The sequence below is a fragment of the Musa acuminata genome, chromosome BXJ3-11 (genome assembly GCF_036884655.1).
Source record: "Musa acuminata AAA Group cultivar baxijiao chromosome BXJ3-11, Cavendish_Baxijiao_AAA, whole genome shotgun sequence".
In the NCBI taxonomy this organism is placed as follows: domain Eukaryota; kingdom Viridiplantae; phylum Streptophyta; class Magnoliopsida; order Zingiberales; family Musaceae; genus Musa; species Musa acuminata.
The window spans coordinates 8,148,531-8,168,313 of record NC_088359.1 but is presented as its reverse complement, the minus strand read 5'-3'; the positions used below and the strand labels follow the sequence as shown (position 1 = coordinate 8,168,313).

The 19,783-nt window shown below is 36.0% G+C and overlaps 2 protein-coding genes across 3 annotated transcripts; one reads left to right on the top strand and one right to left on the bottom strand.

Annotated features, from left to right (window-relative positions):
• Positions 1-2,157: 2,157 nt before the first annotated feature.
• LOC135583007 (pentatricopeptide repeat-containing protein At5g56310-like) lies at positions 2,158-6,216 on the top strand. The gene has a single exon (XM_065173758.1). It carries the CDS (start codon positions 2,178-2,180, stop codon positions 3,606-3,608), a length of 1,431 nt encoding a protein of 476 aa, XP_065029830.1. The 5' UTR covers positions 2,158-2,177; the 3' UTR covers positions 3,609-6,216.
• Positions 6,217-15,813: 9,597 nt separating this feature from the next.
• Positions 15,814-18,911, bottom strand: LOC135652640 (double-stranded RNA-binding protein 8-like). 2 transcript variants are annotated; one of them, XM_065173728.1, is made up of 5 exons: positions 18,754-18,911; positions 18,268-18,388; positions 17,181-17,440; positions 16,524-16,737; positions 15,814-16,427 (listed from the first exon to the last, which is right to left on the bottom strand). In XM_065173728.1, exons 2-5 carry the CDS (start codon positions 18,350-18,352, stop codon positions 16,156-16,158), a joined length of 831 nt encoding a protein of 276 aa, XP_065029800.1. In that variant the 5' UTR covers positions 18,353-18,388; positions 18,754-18,911; the 3' UTR covers positions 15,814-16,155. The 2 variants fall into 2 exon arrangements, with proteins under 2 accessions (XP_065029800.1, XP_065029801.1); XM_065173729.1 differs by having other exon boundaries at positions 18,268-18,352; positions 18,754-18,905.
• Positions 18,912-19,783: the final 872 nt, after the last annotated feature.

Genomic DNA, 19,783 nt, shown 5'->3' with positions numbered 1-19,783 from the left:
TGCTTTAATTGTCTCTCCTTGATCGAAGCATCCTATGTCACTAAAAAAAAAAGATCAAATCATAAATATTTATCAATTGGTTTCATTATCAAAATTCAATCTTCACATTCTCTCTCCCATTACACCAATCCATCCTTTGATAAATAAATGAATGAATTGTTGCTAGCCAATTATACTTATTCAAAATTTTTAAATCGTCGAACCATTGCAATATGTAATTGGTTTGACAAAATAATATATAGGCAAAAACATATAACACATATTCGACAAAAGTTCTTCATTGTTTTCTCATTATCACAAATTTATCATTAATATTTTTAAATTCTTACAAAATGATTCTTTAAATAAAAAAATACTTATATGTAAGATAATCTATATACATTCATATCAATTAGTTCTTTAGTATTTTGTAGATTGAGTAGAAGATATACATAGACACAGAAAAAGATAATTAAATTTCATTCACTAGAAACTTATCGTTCTCATATCATTGTTCTATAATTGCTTATATTAATCTGCGAGATATCATAGATATCTATGAAATAACCAAATATAGTACTCTTTATGATATTCCAACGACACTACCTTGGTAATTATGAGACTAATTTTGTTCACAAATGCTTATAAGGTTCCAAAAGGAAATGACAAAAATGATCACAAAGCTCGTCCTGAAACTATCCAACTAAAATGACTTTTCAAACCCTCTTCATCATCCGAATGACCCAATCCACAATTACAAATTGCAAAGATAAATTTTAAAAGTTATTTATGATAATTAAACAAAATTAAATAGGAATTAATATAAACGCAAACATACCTATGCTTAAATCAACATTGGACATTCTATGTGTATAATAAGTGTTTGATGACATGAATATTTTTTATTTAAAGCTAAAATGGATTAGAGTTAATAATTTAATAAAAAAATAATCTAACTAGAAAACATAAGAAGAAAATAGAAAACTAACACACTATTCATATGCTCAAAAATACAAAAAAATTTAAAAAAATTCTCTAAAATGAAAACCTAGTGACATATGGATAAAGCAAAAAGGCACACTTCAAGTAGTATCATGTGAAGTCTATTTATACATAGTGAAAGAGGATATTTCTTTAACTGAGCAGAGAGATTTCCTCATGCAGTTGAGGAAATCTCATCTGCTATGCAGTTGAGAAAATTTCTCTTTTATCACAGAAAATCTCTCTGTTATCATAAGTGTCCTACTTAAAGTTTTTTTCAAAAATTTGAGATCATTTTAAACAGTAAATCTATTTTATGAAGAATGCTCAAAATATTGATAATAAAACAATAAGATTTCATAACATAGTAAACATCAGTGGAACTAAAACCTTAGCTACACAATAAACCAAAAGTTCATATTTCTTAGCAAATATTTTTATAGAAATAAAAACATACCTTAAAGAACCATCATAGCTCTATCGCAAATAACGTTTGTTGTCGCTGTAGTTTTGGAACTCTAGAAGCAAAAATCGCTCGAACTCTAGAATCCTCTTTATAACAGCAACATAATAAAAGCTCAAAGAAGTTGATATAACCGACGACAAAATTCGATGCTTGTAGGCAATTGTACTTGATCCTAAGCATAATGACACATGATGTTGACGACGCTGGGAGGCTATGAAATATACTATAACAACAACGATGGAGTAGGGAGACAATCGAAGATGAAAGGTCACACAATACAAGTCACATCGAATTGTAAATTTGAAATAGGGATATACAATGTACGGTAAAAAGCATCGGTTCAAGTTAAATCAATTTTTTTTGGTTTAATTTTATGTACCCAAGTGATTTTTTTAAGATTAATATTATCTTTTTTTTAAATAAAAGTACTATTTAAATATTTTTTAAGTAGGGACACTATGTGAAAAAAAAATCAGTAGTTTTTTTTTAAATTTTTTTCCATGTTTTAATTCAAAATTAATATTTATCTTTATTTGGCCTAAATAGTTAAGAAAAATATTTTGAGTCATCCGGTTCTCTTATTCGAGAAATCCAATCCTTTAGATATATCTATTTTTACTATATATTAAATTCTTGATATTTCTCTCATCAAATTTTGATATTCCTCTTATAATATTAAGTGTATCAATAAATGTTATATGTCATATAAGCGCTTATACGAAGGTCAACAATCCTTCGTCACCCCAAGGACATGCCACGAAGGATTCCCCGCTTCCGATGGCCGTTGCACTCCCTGCATCCTCCTCCTACTTTCCTCGAGCGCACCCGACGGCCGCCGCTCTCCCTCCTGGCCGACCGCTGCGCTTCCATGCGTCAGCTCAAACAGGTGCATGCCCAAATGATCGTCTCCGCCCGCATTGCCGACAACTACGCCGCAAGCCGCCTCCTTTCCTTCGCTGCCCTCTCCCCGTCCGGCGACCTTCCCCACGCCCTCCGCCTCTTCCGCGCCACCCCCCTCCCCAACTCCTTCATGTGGAACACCCTCATCCGCGCCCTCGCCGCTTCCCCCTCTCCCGCCACTGCCGTGGCCCTCTTCTCTGAGATGCTGCAGGTTGGCACCCCTTCCGGCAAGCACACCTTTCCTTTCCTCCTGAAGGCCTGCGCTTGCCTCCCCTCCCCCTCCATCGCGCGGCAGGTCCACGCTCATGTCCTCAAGCGCGGGTTCCATGTGGACCCCTATGTCGTCAATGGCTTGGTCCGCTGTTACGGTGTTCATGGTCATCTCGGGGATGCCCGGAGGCTGTTCGATGGATTGCGCGAAAAGAATCTAATCGTCTGGACCACGATGATAAGCTCTTATGCGCAGAATTTTTGCTCCAATGAAGCTCTCTTACTTTTTGACCGGATGATCGGAGCGGGTGTCGAACCATGCAATGCCACTCTGGCTTCCGTGCTGTCGGCTTGTGCTAGATCTGGTGGGTTGGACTTGGGGCAGCAGATTCATTCGTTTATAAGGGAGAAGGGAATAGAAGTGGGAGTCATTCTCGGCACTGCTTTAGTGGATATGTATGCTAAGAATGGTGCGATCACAGCCGCACTTGAGCTGTTCAGGCAAATGCCAGAGAAGAACACAGTGACATGGAACGCTGTGATCTGTGGTTTGGCTCATCATGGCCTTGCCAATGCAGCTCTTGATCTGTTCCACCAGTTGGAGAGGGAGCAGGTCCAACCAAACGATGTAACTTTTGTAGGTGTCCTGTCAGCTTGTTGCCATGCTGGCTTTCTCAAACTAGGGCGCCAGATTTTTTATTCCATGGAAAGGACCTACAAGATTGAGCCAAAGGTGGAGCACTATGGGTGCATGGTTGATCTTCTTGGCCGGTGCGGGAATCTATTAGAGGCTGAGCGTTTAATTAAAGGAATGAAATGGGGGGCTGATGTGGTCGTTCTAGGAGCTTTGCTGACCGCCTGCAAGAACCATGGGAACATCGACATTGCAGAGAGGGTGGTCAATGAAATGCTTAGATTGGATCCTGGAAACCATGGTGTTTATGTTGTTCTGTCCAATGTGTATGCAGAGGTGGGAAGATGGAAAGATGTTACGAGGTTGAGGAAAGTGATGAGGGTTGGAGGTTTGAAAAAGATTCCTGGATGGAGCTGTGTAGAGGGTGATGTTAGCTAAGTAATTTTTGTACCCATCTGGTGTTATTGCCCAAGTTGCAACTACATGTGGAAGTGGTCTCATGTTTGACACAAGTAAGCCGGTTACATATATCCATCTGGGTATTTATGTTGTTCTATACAATATGTATGCAGAATTGGGAAGATAGAAAGATGTTCCGAAGTTGGGAAGGTGATGAGAGTTGGAGGTTTGAAAAAGATTCCTGGATGGAGCTGTGTAGAGGGTGATGCTAGCTAAGTAATTTTTGTGCCCTTCTGGTGTTATTGCCCAAGTTGCAATGACACATGGAAGTGGTCTCATTTTTGACACAAGGAAGCTGGTTACATATATCCATCTGGTAAGTGCCTTATCTAGACATAGATGGCAGAACACCCATTACATTCTTTGGTTTAAATGAGATGAAGCTTCCAACTCCGACATGCACAGGATAGTTTTTTTATTTAAGTTTTTTTTAATAATATTAACTGAGACTATGAATACAGGATTGTTTGGTAAGAACACTGAAACAAGTGATCAACCTCATGAAAAAAACAAGATTGGCATCAAACTGGGTCTGTCTGATATTTGAAGGTTACAAAGGCTTTACTTGGAGTTGGAGGCCAAGCTTGCTGCCTCAGGCTTTTTTTTTTCAAGGTTTCCTTTCTATATCTAAGTGCTCTAGATATTTACAACAAGATTTGACCACTTAATTATGCATAAAAAGCTAACAGAGATGCCATGATTCTTGGTTCAATGTGTGGTGCAAGAACCTGTAATAAGGTCCCTAGTAGAATCATCTGTTGAGTTGAAAATATCCTAAATTGTCCTGTAAAAGCATTGGTATGATTTTTATTTGAAAGGATAAAAGGTATTTTCTCAACTAATTGCCTGTCTATGCTAGCTTTCTGGATTCATGATTCAGTTATTTAGTGTTTGCATGCTGTTATATGTTTCTTTAATTTTTATACATCTAAACTTTCTCTATGAATGTTTGACGAAGGTTTCTCTATGCCTTCCATAAAGCAGACAACATGTCGAGACTAATGGAGAGCAGGATTTGTTTGAACTTGATTGCTGTGGCATGATTCAGACAAGTGTATTGGGAAGCAGTGTTGAACCAGGGTGCACCTAGGAGAGATTCATGCAAGGATTAACATGGAAATGAAATTGGAGAATATGCAATTAAGGATTAGAGAACTAGTTTTAGATATCACACCTTAAGCAGAAGCACGATACTGGTATGACATCTAGCAACAACTAGCAGCAGAGTTGATTTCATTCTTTGTATTTGCTTGCAGTTGTCGTTGCATGGATCTTAGTTCTAAAGAATCACCAAAAGGAAGATCAAACATACAACGGAAAGGTAAATTTTATATGAATTTTTTTAACCTTTTCATAATGCTTGGTTGAGAAGCTCAAGTGATTGGTCATATGCCACTTGATAGTGTATTTAAGTAATCTCATGAAAATATCCCCTTTGTATACAGTGAGAAATCTGTGTCATATTCATCCTTTCTAGACTTCATATTAATGGACTTTAAGATATATAGCATTTGTGCATGAACAAACGTAGATAAAGAGCAGTAGAATCTTGTATGGAATAGATGAAATGCCATATATCACTTGTTTTATGTATTTTAAATGGTACTATAAAAATATCCTTTATGTTTGTATGAATAAAACTGTAATTTTAAGATTTAGTGTGGCTAGAAATCTCATGCACATGTAGTCTTTTCTATGAAGTTGACTTCTAAGACGTACACGAGTGCATATAAATAAAAGCAGTAGCAACTTGTTTTGGATAAGATGAGATTGTTGAATCTTGGATTTTGATGATGAAGTCAATTGTAATTTGTTTGATCTAATCTATATGTTGAGAAATGTGTACAGGATTAACTACGATAGCAGTAAGACATAAAGCAGGTGTTATGCCGGAGTCAAGATCAAGATCTCATTGGGAGTTCCAGAGTTCGTTGGAAGTCCGGACGTTCGTCGGAAGTTCTGCCGGAACCAACCGAGAAGTCTAGGAGCTTGCCAAAGAAGCTCGTCGGAACTCACTAAGAAGATCGTCGTAAAGTCGAGGAGCTTGCCGGGAGTCCGCTGGAATATTGCCGAGAGTTCGTCGGATGTTCACCGGAAGTACGTCGGAAGCTCGCCGGAAGTACGCCGGAAGAGCAATTGATGCACCGGAACAAGAAGCGTTGTAATTGTGTCTTGGTTATTGTAGTTAGAGGATAAATTAAGTTAGGATTGGGAGGTAATCCCACTAACTTAATTAGGGGCCAACTAGGCCCTTAACAGGGTTGAATTGGGCCGAATTGAGCTGCCAATTCAGCCCTTGAAAACATGGCCGGCGGTGGCACCGCTTGGAAAGTAGTGCTCTAGGATTTCTAGGCGATGGTACCGCCCAGTGTCTGATCAGCGACGGTAGTACCGCCTAGAAACGGCGGTGGTACCGCTAGTATCCCGGATTCCGGTGATGTGACACTTTTTGGCTCCAATTTTGAAGCCATTGGGGTTTATAAAAACCCCATCCATTTCTACATGAAAGGGCACGAAATTATTGGCTTATCTTGAATTCTTGAGTCTTATAAGTGTTGTATAAGTTAGAAAGAGTTCTCCTCCTTCATCTCTTAGCCTTGTAACCATCCAAGAAAGAGGAGTGAGCCTTGTAAGGGTTATCTCTTAAACTCGGGAAAAGGAAAAAGCACTGTAAAGAGGTGTTCGGTCTTCACCTATTGAAGGAAGGCCTTTAGTGGACGCCGGTGACCTCGTCGGAGGAGGAATCCGAAAGTTGATATATGTCACATTGATCGAACCACTCTAAATTCTAGTTTGCTTTTCATTTATGCAATTTACATTACTACAAACCTCCTTAATCTTCTCTTGCACTTTTACGAAAGCTTTCAAGTTCAACTTCTCTCCGAAACAAATTGAATCGAAACCATTTTCGTCTGAATCGATTTTAATTGAAACGAATATTTTTTCTGAAATCGCGAAAGTTTTCCACTGCACTCTTAGTGCCGCTCTTGATCCTAACAGTTGGTACCAGAGCTAGGTTCACTCTCATTTGGTTTTAAACCCAAGAGAGATGGCATTTACCGGCAACCTAGAGAGTCATTCAATTATACGTTCGCCCATGTTCAATGGGACGGATTACACATATTGGAAGACTAGAATGTAGATCTTCGTAATTTCAATAGATTTTGAATTATGGAATATTGTAGAAAATGAGTTTCAAAAGTCTTCTCTTCCAATGAATGATTGGAATGAGTTGGAGAAGAAGACTTTCACTTTAAACGCAAAAGCTATGAATGTCTTGTTTTGTGCCTTAAATAAAAACGAGTTTAATCGTGTGTCCATTTGTGAAACTGTTTTTGATATTTGGCACACACTCGAAGTGACTCATAAAGGTACTAGTAGAGTGAAGGAGTCAAAAATTAATCTTTTAGTGCATACTTATGAATTGTTTCGAATGAAACCGAGTGAGACCATTGGAGACATGTACACCCGATTTACGGATGTCGTCAATGGTCTAAAAGGACTTGGTAAAGGTTTCTCGGATTTTGAAATTGTTAATAAAATTTTAAGATCCCTTCCAAAGAGTTGAGACCCTAAAGTTATGGTCATTCAAGAGGTCAAAGACCTAAATAATTTTCCTCTTGAAGAACTAATTGGGTTACTAATGACCTATGAAATGACTTGAAAAGCTCATGAAGAGCTTGAGGACACCCTTCCAAAGAACAGGAAGGATATGACACTAAAAACCCAAGAAGATCACTTAAAAGAAAACTCAAGTGATGAGGACCTTGATGAAGACTTGACACTCTTAATAAGAAAATTCAAAAAATTCATAAAAATGAACAAATTTAAAAATGACACCAAAAATAAATTTGAACCCAAGAAAGATCAAGTAATATACTACGAATGCAAGAAGCCGAGACATTACAAGAGCGAATGTCCCCTAGCCAAAAAAGAGGCAACCAAAGAAGAAGGCTCTTAAAGCAACATGGGACGACTCAAGTTCATCCGAAAAAGAGGAGCCAACCAACACCGAGCAAGTTGCTCACTATGCGCTAATGGCTATTGGAGATGAGGTAATAAGTTCATTTGATGCAAATTTATCGTTTGATGAACTTTTAAATGCTTTTCATAATTTATTTGATGAATGCAAATTAATTAATAAAAAATATAAATTGTTAAAAAAGGAGCATGATTCTCTTGTTAGTGATTACAATAGATTAAAAGTTGAGCACAATGATAGTTTAGCTTCTTGTACGAAATGTGATGAACAATTTTACTTCAAAAAGAAAACTTGCTACTTAAGAAAACCTTAGAAAAGTTTGAGATTGGTAGCAAATCCTTAAACATGATCCTTGCCAACAAGGGTCACGTTCATAGAAAAGGTGGAATCAGATTTGCAAGTAGCTTTCACCAAAATCCAACCACCTTTGTTAAAGACCCTACTTTGCATGTTTCACCCCGAAAGAAATGCAACTTTTGTTGCAAATTTGGGCATGTAGCTTATCATTGTCCATTTAAGAAATGTAATCCACACAAATTGATTTGGGTTCCTAAAAGAACCTCAAATGACTCAATACAACATGATAAGCTATGTAGATCGATTTTTGAGACACCCAAGGTCAAATGGATACCTAAAAATCATCCTTTTTTGTAGAAACGTTTACCATCACAAGCTAGGAGCAAGAGATGGTACCTTGATAGTGGATGCTCAAGGCATATGACCGGAGATCCATCTCAATTCTCTAAGCTCACTAGCATAGACGAAGGATATGTCACATTCGGAGACAACAAACAACAAGGGTAAAATCATTAGCAAAGGATCCATAGGTAACAAATCTACCTTTTCTATTGAAGATATGTTGTTAGTTGATGGCTTAAAGCATAACCTTTTGAGCATTAGTCAATTATGTGATAAAGGATACATTATTAGATTTGAATCCAATGCTTGCATTATTGAAAACCATTCAAAAACACATCTATGATTGCTCTAAAATAAAATAATGTATACACTATCGACATTAATGATCTTTATAATGAAATGTATTTTTCGATTTTGAATGACGATGCTTGGCTTTGGCATAGGAGATTAGGTCATGCAAGCATGAAACTAATCTCTCAAATTTCATCTAAAGAACTTGTGAGAAAAATTTCTCACATTAAGTTCGTCAAAGACAATGTATATGATGCATGTCAACTAGGAAAGCAAATAAAAAGTAGTTTCAAACCAAAGAACCAAATAAGCACCTCTAGGCCATTGCAATTAATCCATATGGACTTATCGGACCAATTGCTACATCAAGCCTAGGAGGAAGCAAATACGCATTTGTCATCATGGATGATTATAGTAGATACACATGGACTTACTTTTTGGCATACAAAAGTGATTGCTTTAGGTGTTTCTCTAAGTTTTGTAAACTTGTTCAAAACGAAAAAGGTTTTATGATTTCGCCAATTCGAAGTGATCACGATGGAGAATTTCAAAACCGTGATTTCTAAGAATTTTATGAATCTAATGGATACAACCACAACTTCTCTACTCCAAGAAATCCTCAACAAAATGGAGTAGTAGAAAGAAAGAATAGAAACATACAAGAAATGGCTAGAACCATGTTGAATGAACATAGCCTACCCAAATATTTTTGGGCCGAAGCCATAAATACGGCATACTATGTCATGAATAGAGTTCTAGTAAGACCCTTACTCGCCAAAACTCCTTATGAGTTGTAGAACAATAAAAAACCCAATGTTTCATATTTTAAAGTTTTTGGGTGTAAGTTTTTTATCTTGAATGAAAAAGATGCCTTAGGAAAATTTGATGCTAAATCCGATGAAGAAATTTTTCTTGGTTATTCTTCTATTTCTAAAGCATTTCGTATCTTTAACAAAAGAACTTTAATTATAGAAGAGTCTATTCATGTTGTTTTCAATGAAGTTTCCGAAGTCAAGAAAAATAATTTTGATAATGATGTTAATTTTGATGCTTTGAATTTAAATGAAACCCCTTCTACATCTAGCAACTTGGATGTATCTTCTTCCGAAACATCCTTACCCAAGGAATGAAAGTATATAGATGCTCATCCTAAGGAGCTAATCATATGAGACACATCAAAAGGGATTTAAACTCGTTCTTCTTGTAAGAATTTTTGTGTCAACGTCGCTTTTCTCTCTCAAATGGAACCAAAATACATTGACGAGGCCTTGAAAGATGATTCATGGGTTATCGCAATGCAAGAAGAGTTGAATCAATTCTAGAGAAATGAGGTATGGAAGCTTGTTCCTAGGCCAAATGACCATTTAGTTATCTGTACTAAATGGGTCTTTAGAAATAAGCAAGATGAATTTGGTCTCGTGGTTCGAAACAAGGTTAGATTAGTGGCCAAGGGTTTCAACCAAGAAGAAGGTATTGATTATGAAGAAACCTTCGCTCTTGTGGCACGATTAGAAGTCTTAAGAATGCTCCTTGCCTATGCTAGTAGTAATAATTTTAAGTTATTTCAAATGGATGTTAAAAGTGTTTTTCTTAATGACTTTATTTCCGAAGAAGTTTATGTTGAACAATCTCCCGGATTTGAGAATGATAATCTTCCTAATCATATGTTTAAATTAATTAAAGCTCTCTATTGATTGAAACAAGCCACAAGGGCTTGGTATGAGAAACTTAGCTCATTTCTTATCGAAAATAATTTCTCTAAAGGCAAGGTCGATACTACATTGTTTATCAAAAATTTTGAAAATAATTTTCTTATTGTTCAAATTTATGTTGATGATATTATTTTCGGTTCCACGAAAAAACTCTATGGGAGTCATTTGCTAAAAGTATGAGTCTTGAATTTAAAATGAGTTTGATGCGGGAATTAATTTTCCTTTTAGGTTTACAAATCAAATAACTTAGTAATGGTATTTTTTTTAGTCAAACAAAATATGTTTTAGATTTGCTAAAAAAGTTTAATATGGATAGCTTAAAGGCAATCAACACTCCTATGAGCACCTCCACTAAGTTAGACATTGATGAAAGTGGAGAAAGCTTTGATCAAAAAGCTTATAGGGGTATGATAGGAAGTTTATTATACCTCACCACAACTAGACCGGATATCATATTTAGTGTAGAACTTTATGTTAGGTTTCAATCTAATCCTAAGATATCTCATCTTAAAGCAGTTAAGAGAATACTTAGATATCTTAAAGGAACCATAAATCTAGGATTATAGTATCCAAAATCCGAGAACTTTGAACTAATTGCTTATGCTGATGTGGATTTTGATTGATGTAGATTAGATAGAAAAAGCACATCCGGAACATGTCAATTTTTAGGACACGCACTTGTTTCTTGGTCTTCTAAGAAACAAAACTTGGTTGCACTATCTACAACCGAAGCTGAGTACATTGCAGCTAGTGCATGTTGTGCATAAGTTGTGTGGATGAAAAACACTTTAGAGGATTATAAGGTTCATCTAAAAAACATTCCCATAAAATTTGATAACACAAATACAATATATTTAACAAAAAATCTCATTCAACACTCTAGAATTAAACATATTGATATTAGGTATCACTTTATACGAGATCATGTTAATAATCATGATGTAATATTAGAGTTTATTAATACGAAACATCAATTGGCCGATATTTTTACAAAGTCCTTAAGTGAAGAACAATTTGATTTTATTAAAAGAGAATTAGGAATGTTAATTTATCCGAATGCATGAATTTGTTAAATTTCATTTTCAGACTTTCTTGATTCTTTGGATCACTCACTTAAATCTTCTCCTCTTATGATACGAATTTTACATGATGATGTAAATAAGATTGTGTGCTTCACGACAATAAAATGTTTACTTTGATGTTGGAATTCTGTGCTTTGATGCTGAAAATTTATATGATGTTGTGATCTCTTTAAATGATGAGCATGTTATCATACAATAATGCAATATCGTGTTTACTTTGATGCTGAAAATTTCTATGATGATTATAATCTCTATTGAATATTGAGAAGTTTTAATCATATATGATGCAATATCGGATTCTTAACTTTTGAGTGCTACAAGCACTAATGATATTACCTCATGCAAGTAGTGATGAAAGGCTATGACGAAACATTTTATAAATGCATGAAGTGTTTATACATTTAAATATCTTGATGTTTGATACATGGAAGTCATTGACAAATGCATCTCTCACAGATTTCACTATTATGAATTTTTAATGAGATGATGTAATGCTCTTCTCACTATGAAATTTTATTCGTAAATTTCTCCTTCATGTGATACTCCTCTCCCATGAATATTTTCTTATTCTTCTCATAAAAATTGAAGGAATTCCAATAGATATCTTAATCCTTGAAAGATGAATTTTCGTGTGTGATAATTATTTGCAAGATTAGGGATTTAATTTCATATAGATATCTCGATCTTTTTCATGAATCCCTTCTCTTTGTCAAAATTAAAGCATGTTTCCACGAAAACTAATTTATCATTTTTGACTTGATTCAAATCATTTTACAAATTTAGTTCTTAATGGATTCCCTCCTTACCTTCTTTCCTCTTCTTTATGCAAAATGTGATGACAAAGGGGGAGAAGTTGTTGGAATCTATTGCTTTAATGTTGATAACATTTAATGATGAGAACTATTGAGTGTGAAACTTGCTTGATTTTTTTTTTACCACACTTGTATTGTTAAATTTTTCTCCTTTTTGTTGATGACAAAGGGGGAGAAATAATACCAAAATGTGGTAAATTGATGACAAATGTATGTAATATATTTCATCATATATACTTAAAATGTTTGCTTGATAAATTTCTTTCATTATGATAAGATATCTAAAACTTAACTTGCTATTTTACAATTGATATCTTGTCATAGAATGATGAATTACTATCTTTGTCATCTTTCATATTTGAAATATCATACTTGAAAATGAATGTTATGACTTGACATCATACTTGGCATCGTATTTTGAGAATAATAGATCATGATAGGAATCATGATGTGCATGTGATAAGTTTAATGAACTTATCTTATCAGTTTGTTTCTTGAATTCAAAGGCCTTGAATTCAAGAATGTCTTTTCTCAAGTATGGCATATAGATAGGGGGAGTTAAGGTTAACTCCCTCATCAATTGATTGTTATCATCAAAAAGGGAGAGATTGTTGAATCTCGGATTTTGATGATGAAGTCAATTCTAATCTATATGTTGAGAAAAGTGTGCAGGATTAACTACGATAGCAGTAAAACATAAAGCAGGTGTTGTGCTAGAGTCAAGATCGAGGTCTCATTGGGAGTTCGAGAGTTCGTCGGAAGTCCAAACGTTCGTTGGAAGTTCTGTCGGAACCAACCGAGAAGTCTAGGAGCTTGCCAAAGAAGCTCGTCGGAACTCGCCAAGAAAATCGTCGTAAAGTTCAGGAACTTGCCGGGAGTCCGCTGGAACATTACCGAGAGTTCGTCGGATGTTCGTCGGAAGTACGCCGAAAGCTCGCCGGAAGAGCAATTGACGCACCGGAACAAGAAGCGCTGTAATTATGTCTTAGTTATCGTAGTTAGAGCTTAAATTAAGTTAGGATTGGGAGGTAATCCCACTAACTTAATTAGGGGTCAACTGGGCCCTTAACAGGGCTGAATTAGGCCGAATTGAGCTGCCAATTCAGCCCCTGAAAATATGGTCGGCGGTGGCACCGCTTGGAAAGCGGTGCTCTAGGATTTCTGGGCGGTGGTACCGCCGACCAAGCGGTGCTCTAGGATTTCTGGGCGGTGGTACCGCCGACAGTGAATGCTGCCAGCGGTGGTACCGCCTCTGTCAGGCGGTGGTACCGCCTCTGTCAAGCGGTGGTACCGCCTCTGTCAGGCGGTGGTACCGCCCAGTGTCTGGTCAGCGACGGTAGTACAGCCTAGAAACGGCGATGGTACCGCCAATACCTCGGATTCCGGGGATGTGACATTTTTTTACTCCAATTTTGAAGTCATTTGGGTCTATAAAAACCATACCCTTTTCTGCATTAAAGGGCACGAAAGTATTGGCTTATCTTGAATTCTTGAGTCTTAAAAGTGTTGTAAAAGTTAGAAAGAGTTCTCCTCCTTCATCTCTTAGCCTTGTAACCATCCAAGAAAGAGGAGTGAGCCTTGTAAGGGTTATCTCATAAACTCGGGAAAAGGAGTAAGCGTTGTAAAGAGGTGTTCGGTCTTCACCTATTGAAGGAAGGCCTTTAGTGGATGCTGGTGACCTCGTCGGAGGAGGAATCCGAAAGTGGATATAGGTCACATTGACCGAACCACTCTAAATTTTGGTTTGCTTTTCATTTGTGCAATTTACATTACTGCAAACCTCCTTAATCTTCTCTTGTACTTTTACGAAAGCTTTCAAGTTCAACTTCTCTCCAAAATAGATTGAATCGAAACCATTTTCGTCGGAATCGGTTTTAATCGAAACGAACATTTTTCTGAAATCGCGAAAGTTTTCCGCTGCACTAATTCATCCCCCCTCTTAGTACCGCTCTTGATCCTAATAGAGATTGGTAGAAAAAACACAAAATGAAGGTCTGTCTTATTTATGTTCCTAAAAGAATCATACACTAGTACCCTACATTGATCCATAACTAATAAATATCGTCTATAATCAAAAGTATAGATTAATTTTTGAAAAACATAAAATGGGCAAAATGTTGAAAAAAAAAAAAGTGAAATGCAAGAACTTACAAACTTACATAGTCTAATTCCTCGTTCCTATATAACACCATATGATTAAAAGGAAATTTCAGTGTGAAAAGTAGGAAATAAAAGATATTGGCATCCATAGATGACAAGATTCGGAGAACCGTTTTGGGTGTGCTTTGTGATCCAGGCTGATGTGGATGCAGCGTACATCTGATGGGGCCATCTTCCATGCTTTGTTCATGGAAGAGAGGCAATTTAGTTGACTCTCTTATTTGTCTGTCAAGGGAATCTGCAGTTCCCAGCCATAGTTTCTTGTTCTAGATATAGACAATGATACAGCAGCTGTTGTAGAATTGACTCCTATATCTTAACTGTTTTTCTCCTTGCATGGAAAGCTCATACTAATGTAGTTCTTAACAATACTTGTCATAATGGCCATAACTTATTATACAAAACCGTCGCTTATGTACATTCTGCTAGAGAGTTACTTTGAACATGAGGGAAGGAATCCTATATGTCAATATCTTGTTAGACAGGAAAGACATTAATTGGTTTTGGGTCAAGCTTAACTAGCATGATTACTAGGATCATAAACAAGATGGAGGATTAAGCTTTGTTGCAAGAAAGGATAATGTTCTTTTATGTTTTTCCTTTGTTACAGGTACCATGACTGTCGGGATAACTTCTATTGCAAAGCTGCAGCTTCTCAGGAACGACTCAAAGCTGCAATCTTGTGATAGCTCTCGTGAAGTAATAGCTATTCAGGTAGGACTCGAAGTTGCAGTCTGAGAAGGAATCAGATTTATTCATGTAGAGACTGGTTCATAAGCATTGATAAAAATTCTGTGCAAATATATTGATCACTTTGAAGGATTTTGAATATTGTTCGTAATATTGTTTTATCTGTTGGTATGTTTTAGAGTTTAAAATTGTAATATTGTTTTATCTGTTCGTATCTTTTAGAGGTTAAAATTATTCATGTACTTCTCCAAGGGAATAGAGTGGTTAATTGGTAGGCTTATATCACGCCAGATATTTTGTTTCACTCTAACATAAACAAGCTATATTTTTTTCCGATATCGCCAGCAAACTTTAATTTATCGTTGGTAAAAGAAAAAAAAAAACTGTTTCTCCTTATTCTTTTAGTATTTTAGGTAAATATATGTTATCAAATATATGTAGACCTCATGATCTCATATTTATCTTTTGAAATTTAAGTTTAGAATACGTATAAATTTATAGAATCTGAAGTTTTAAATATACCCTCATAGTTATCTTTCATCTCGATCGACGGATTACCATTTTATCGCGTGGAACTCTAATTGATATCAATAAGCTTCAAATATTTCTTATAAGCATATTTTATGTTTTAAGTTCAACCAGCAAATGTTTGGTGAGGACAGACATGTTTTTACCAACCTTTGTAAAAATATAAGCTCATAAAATAAAATCCTTCTTTAAATCTCTGGCAAATAAAAGCAAATGGAAAGACAGAACCTAAAAAGCAACTAACCAATTCAAATTGGGACCAATTTATACCCTTAATAAAGGGGAATCTGAATGAGTAATGTGTCACAAATCCATTTGTCAAACAAGGGCATTGGAATCCTTAGGCAGGGCAGTAGGTGATAATAGAAAAAAGAACAAGAAATATTTGCCGACAAGAGACTGCCCAGTCCATTGTGAACTAACAACATCCAACCAGAATACACTCTTCTATACTTACCATGGTGTGCCAAAGCCTAAATTTACAAGGCTTCCAATCTCAGCAAGCTCTAAACTTCGACGATTCACATCTAACCATCTCATCCCACAGTGGGCGCATGGAAACATCAATTTGTTTCTACAATCAACATGTTCAGACCTGCTGATTTGGACTCATCATGCTGACCTTAAGAATCACTGAGTCACCTCCTCAATTTGGATATTACTACTGGGTACCCTTGAATCATCTTCTGGCATGACAGTCACAGGTTCATCTTTGTTTGACTTAACTATGTGGCCATCTTTACTTCGAGGAAATCTCTTCTTCGACCATTTCTTCTTGAAATTGGCCTTCTTGGGTTTGATCTTTTTCACTGCTTCAGCATGCACTTCTGGCTCTTTCACTTTCCGTTTACCAGGAAGAACGGCATATTGGGAGGCACTATCAGTGCCCTTCCGAGACTGACCTGTACAGAAAAAGATTTAGTACTGCAGAAGAACAAAAGAGAGCCACAGTTAAACATTTATTTTGATGCAACTAAATAATCATATGTTTAGCCTACCCTGGATGGCCAAAAGAGCTGTTCGTGCTGCTTTTATCTCGGCTTCCTTTTTTGTCCTTGCTGCAGCTCCTATGTATTGAATTCCACCAATCTCAACTGTACAGGTAAATGGAGTTGCTCCAGAGGAATTTTTGGTGCATATGTAGGACGGAATCGCATAATTCATTTTCTGTGCATATTCTTGGAGTAGATTCTTGCATAGACCAGTTTCATGCTGGAGAAGATAAACCAATTTTCACATACCAAGATTATATAAACTTGAGGATTCTTAATAGCATGACAATGAACTAGCATGGAATGATTGTCTCCGTACAATCTTTCCACTCTTCAAGAAAGCAAGTTGCGCATAGTTTGTATTTATCAAATCATGTAATATCTAATGTAAGCCATGAGGGAAAATATCATTAGATAATTTTACAGAAATCACAAAATATAAAGCTCTTGAATGACCTAAAATACAAAGAACGATGCACATAAAATCAATGCATATCCTGCACATGAATAATATATTGTTGAGTATCATGCATATGAATATAGACATATCAAGAATTACAACAGAATATTTAATGCTAATTTACCACACCCATTTCCATGTTTATCTTGATTCATGATTTTTCTAAAGACACAAAAGTTGTATTAAAAGGTGAGGGAGCATACAACTGTAGGCAAATTTTCAATCATCTGGCCAGACTTGTGAATCTCCACGAGTGCAATTTCAGCAGCAGACTGTTCAGCAGCCTTGCGGTTGAAAAACCCAGGAAGCGAATCATATCTGACGTGATTGACAATAACTGTTGACTTGAAGACAGGCTCATGTGAAGGACCTTCCTTGAGAGTCTGATATACAGGTGTAGGAATGCCTACTTTTTGTGCATACTCTTGCAAGCGACTCTTGAAAACATAGCAGCTAGCCACCCCTAAAATGGGTCAGTAAAATATAAATTCACCGGATAAATCACTATGCCGACCCCAAATAGTTGGGACTTACGGCCTTGTTATTATTGTTGATTGTATAAATCACTAAAAATTTGCAGAACAGGTAAATTCTAAGAATTTTGCAAATCATCTACTGTACAGCTTCAGAAATTACATTATAGATGTATACATCTTCCATACAACAAGCTAAATTGGTTAAGAATTATTAAAAAAGGATCTGAACTCCATAAAATTGCTGCCTAACTACTGTGCTGTTATAATTAAGCCTTTTTACTGAAGTTATCAGTTTGAAATGAAACAAAAGCATCGCTACAGTCATCAACAGCATGGTTTCATTAAGGCAAAAGATAATTGGCACATGATGACAAAGGATACAAGTAAAATGGTACCATTAGCACAGACATCACTATAGTCATAACTTCACTAAGTGGCACGTACTGCTTTCATCTGATGAAAGTAAATATTTCTCTTTATTATAATAGATTCCACACTCTTAAACTCATGAACTTGGCTCAACTTGAAAATCAACTGGACCTAGTACAGTTGAATCCTAAACTGAGATCTCAACAGATCTCAAAGTCCAGGACTTAATAATTAATCGTGAGTTAAGAAATATATATTATGTCAATTCATCCAGAAACAAAAAAAACATGAGAAACATCGCATATAGAGAGGTAAAAAGTTGCATAAAGCTAAGAATTTGCCATTGTTCATATTGTGGGAATATTAGTTTTTGATTCATCAGAATAGTCAAACCAAAAAGCAACAAGAAAAAACAATCAAGTATACTAAAATATTTAGAGCTTACCTTTCGTGTTGTCCGGACTCTTTTCAGTTGTATTATCTTTATTTTTCTCTGTGTATTCTCTAAGCGCAAACCCCTCAAGATTCATCTGCCCTCAAAGAAACCGAAGTTATAACAACACCACCTGTATATCGGCACAAAAAGGCTCATAATCGCCTTAAAATCATCAACACAAGATCAACTAAATCAAAGAAGAAAACTTTTTGGTGATCATGATCTCCCTAGAATTATATACACAAGCTGAACTAGATCGAACTTTTCGTGACAAAAGAATGTTGAATCCTTCAATGAACACTAAAAACAAAACTTTTTATGACCATATTTCGTTCGAAGAAATGGCACACAGAGATTACGCAAAAAGGAAGATAACGAAACGAGAGATCGAATCTTCGATGCCGAAACAGGCCTGCCCAAACATAAAGCGGTTCTACTGAATCGCATTTATCCCAGCAAAATAGCCTTCGAGAACAGCATTAGGGGGTGTTCCACCTGAAAGATTCCTTCTGTAAGGCTCCTCTGTGGTAGCGCTGGCCCCGGCTCCACCGGACCGGTCACGCCTTCGGCCTTGGTACCAGCGGTGCGGAAGGCGGCACGAAAGCGAGATGAGGCGGAGCGAAGGGCTCGAAGGTTCACCGCGGATGCCCTACTCTTCCTTCAAAGGCCGAATGCTAAAACCACGCCCAATTTTTTGACAATACAAAACCCTGACCGGGTGATTTCAGACTCGGGCGAGTTCGTGACTCGGTGTTACAGCTTCACGGAGCTATTATTTATATTTTGTTAAAATATTGGAACTTAAACTTTTAGATATAAATGACAGCGATAAAAAATATATACATATATATTTATATTATGATATCAATTCAATTTTCAGGTGTTAGATTTAGATAAATTTCTTAAATAAATATAAATTAATTATTTAGTAGCATATTAGAACAAAAGTTAGTAGGAAAATTGCAACCTCACATCTGGAAATAAAGGTTAGTAGGAAGATCATAATGTTGTGAAAGTAATAATTACAGTGACTTATGGTAAAAAGTCAGAGGGATGAAATGATTTAGCACAGAAAAAGTGAAGTAAGCTTGATAGGAAAAAAGAAAAAAAAAGAATATTTTTATATATTTTTAATATTTATTGTTTGTGTTATTTTAGGAAACTTAAAAGGACATTAAAATTTCTAACATTGACATTTATTTTATTTTAAGAATATGTTAATGGCTGGGTTAATCTATGTTTAGGTTCTAATTTACTCTGTATAAGATAGCCCTTTTAATTTCATTAAGAAATTTCTCATTCATTCTTTCTTAAATATGTATCATCAACGAGGTGTTTGCAAAGAAGGAATACACAATCATTACTTTTATTCTCAGGAAATGGATTCAATTAAATACCCAAGTGAAGGAGCAAAATCATTACTTACCACATCAAGTATGTGCTTAGGAGTTTTTTTATAATTTATTTATTTAAAAAATTGTTTTTTTCTTTATTTTAATTGGATCAGATTTTATTCTTTTTCGAG

Bases quoted from the DNA above. Each gene is read 5' to 3' on its own strand.
- LOC135583007 (XM_065173758.1), top strand. From the start codon at position 2,178: ATGCCACGAAGGATTCCCCGCTTCCGATGGCCGTTGCACTCCCTGCAT.
- LOC135652640 (XM_065173728.1), bottom strand. From the start codon at position 18,352: ATGAATCTTGAGGGGTTTGCGCTTAGAGAATACACAGAGAAAAATAAA. The intron at 17,441-18,267 runs GTAAGCTCTAAA...GACCCATTTTAG, and splicing joins GAGTCCGGACAACACGAAAG to GGGTGGCTAGCTGCTATGTT. The intron at 16,428-16,523 runs GTAGGCTAAACA...TTTTCTGTACAG, and splicing joins AGCTCTTTTGGCCATCCAGG to GTCAGTCTCGGAAGGGCACT.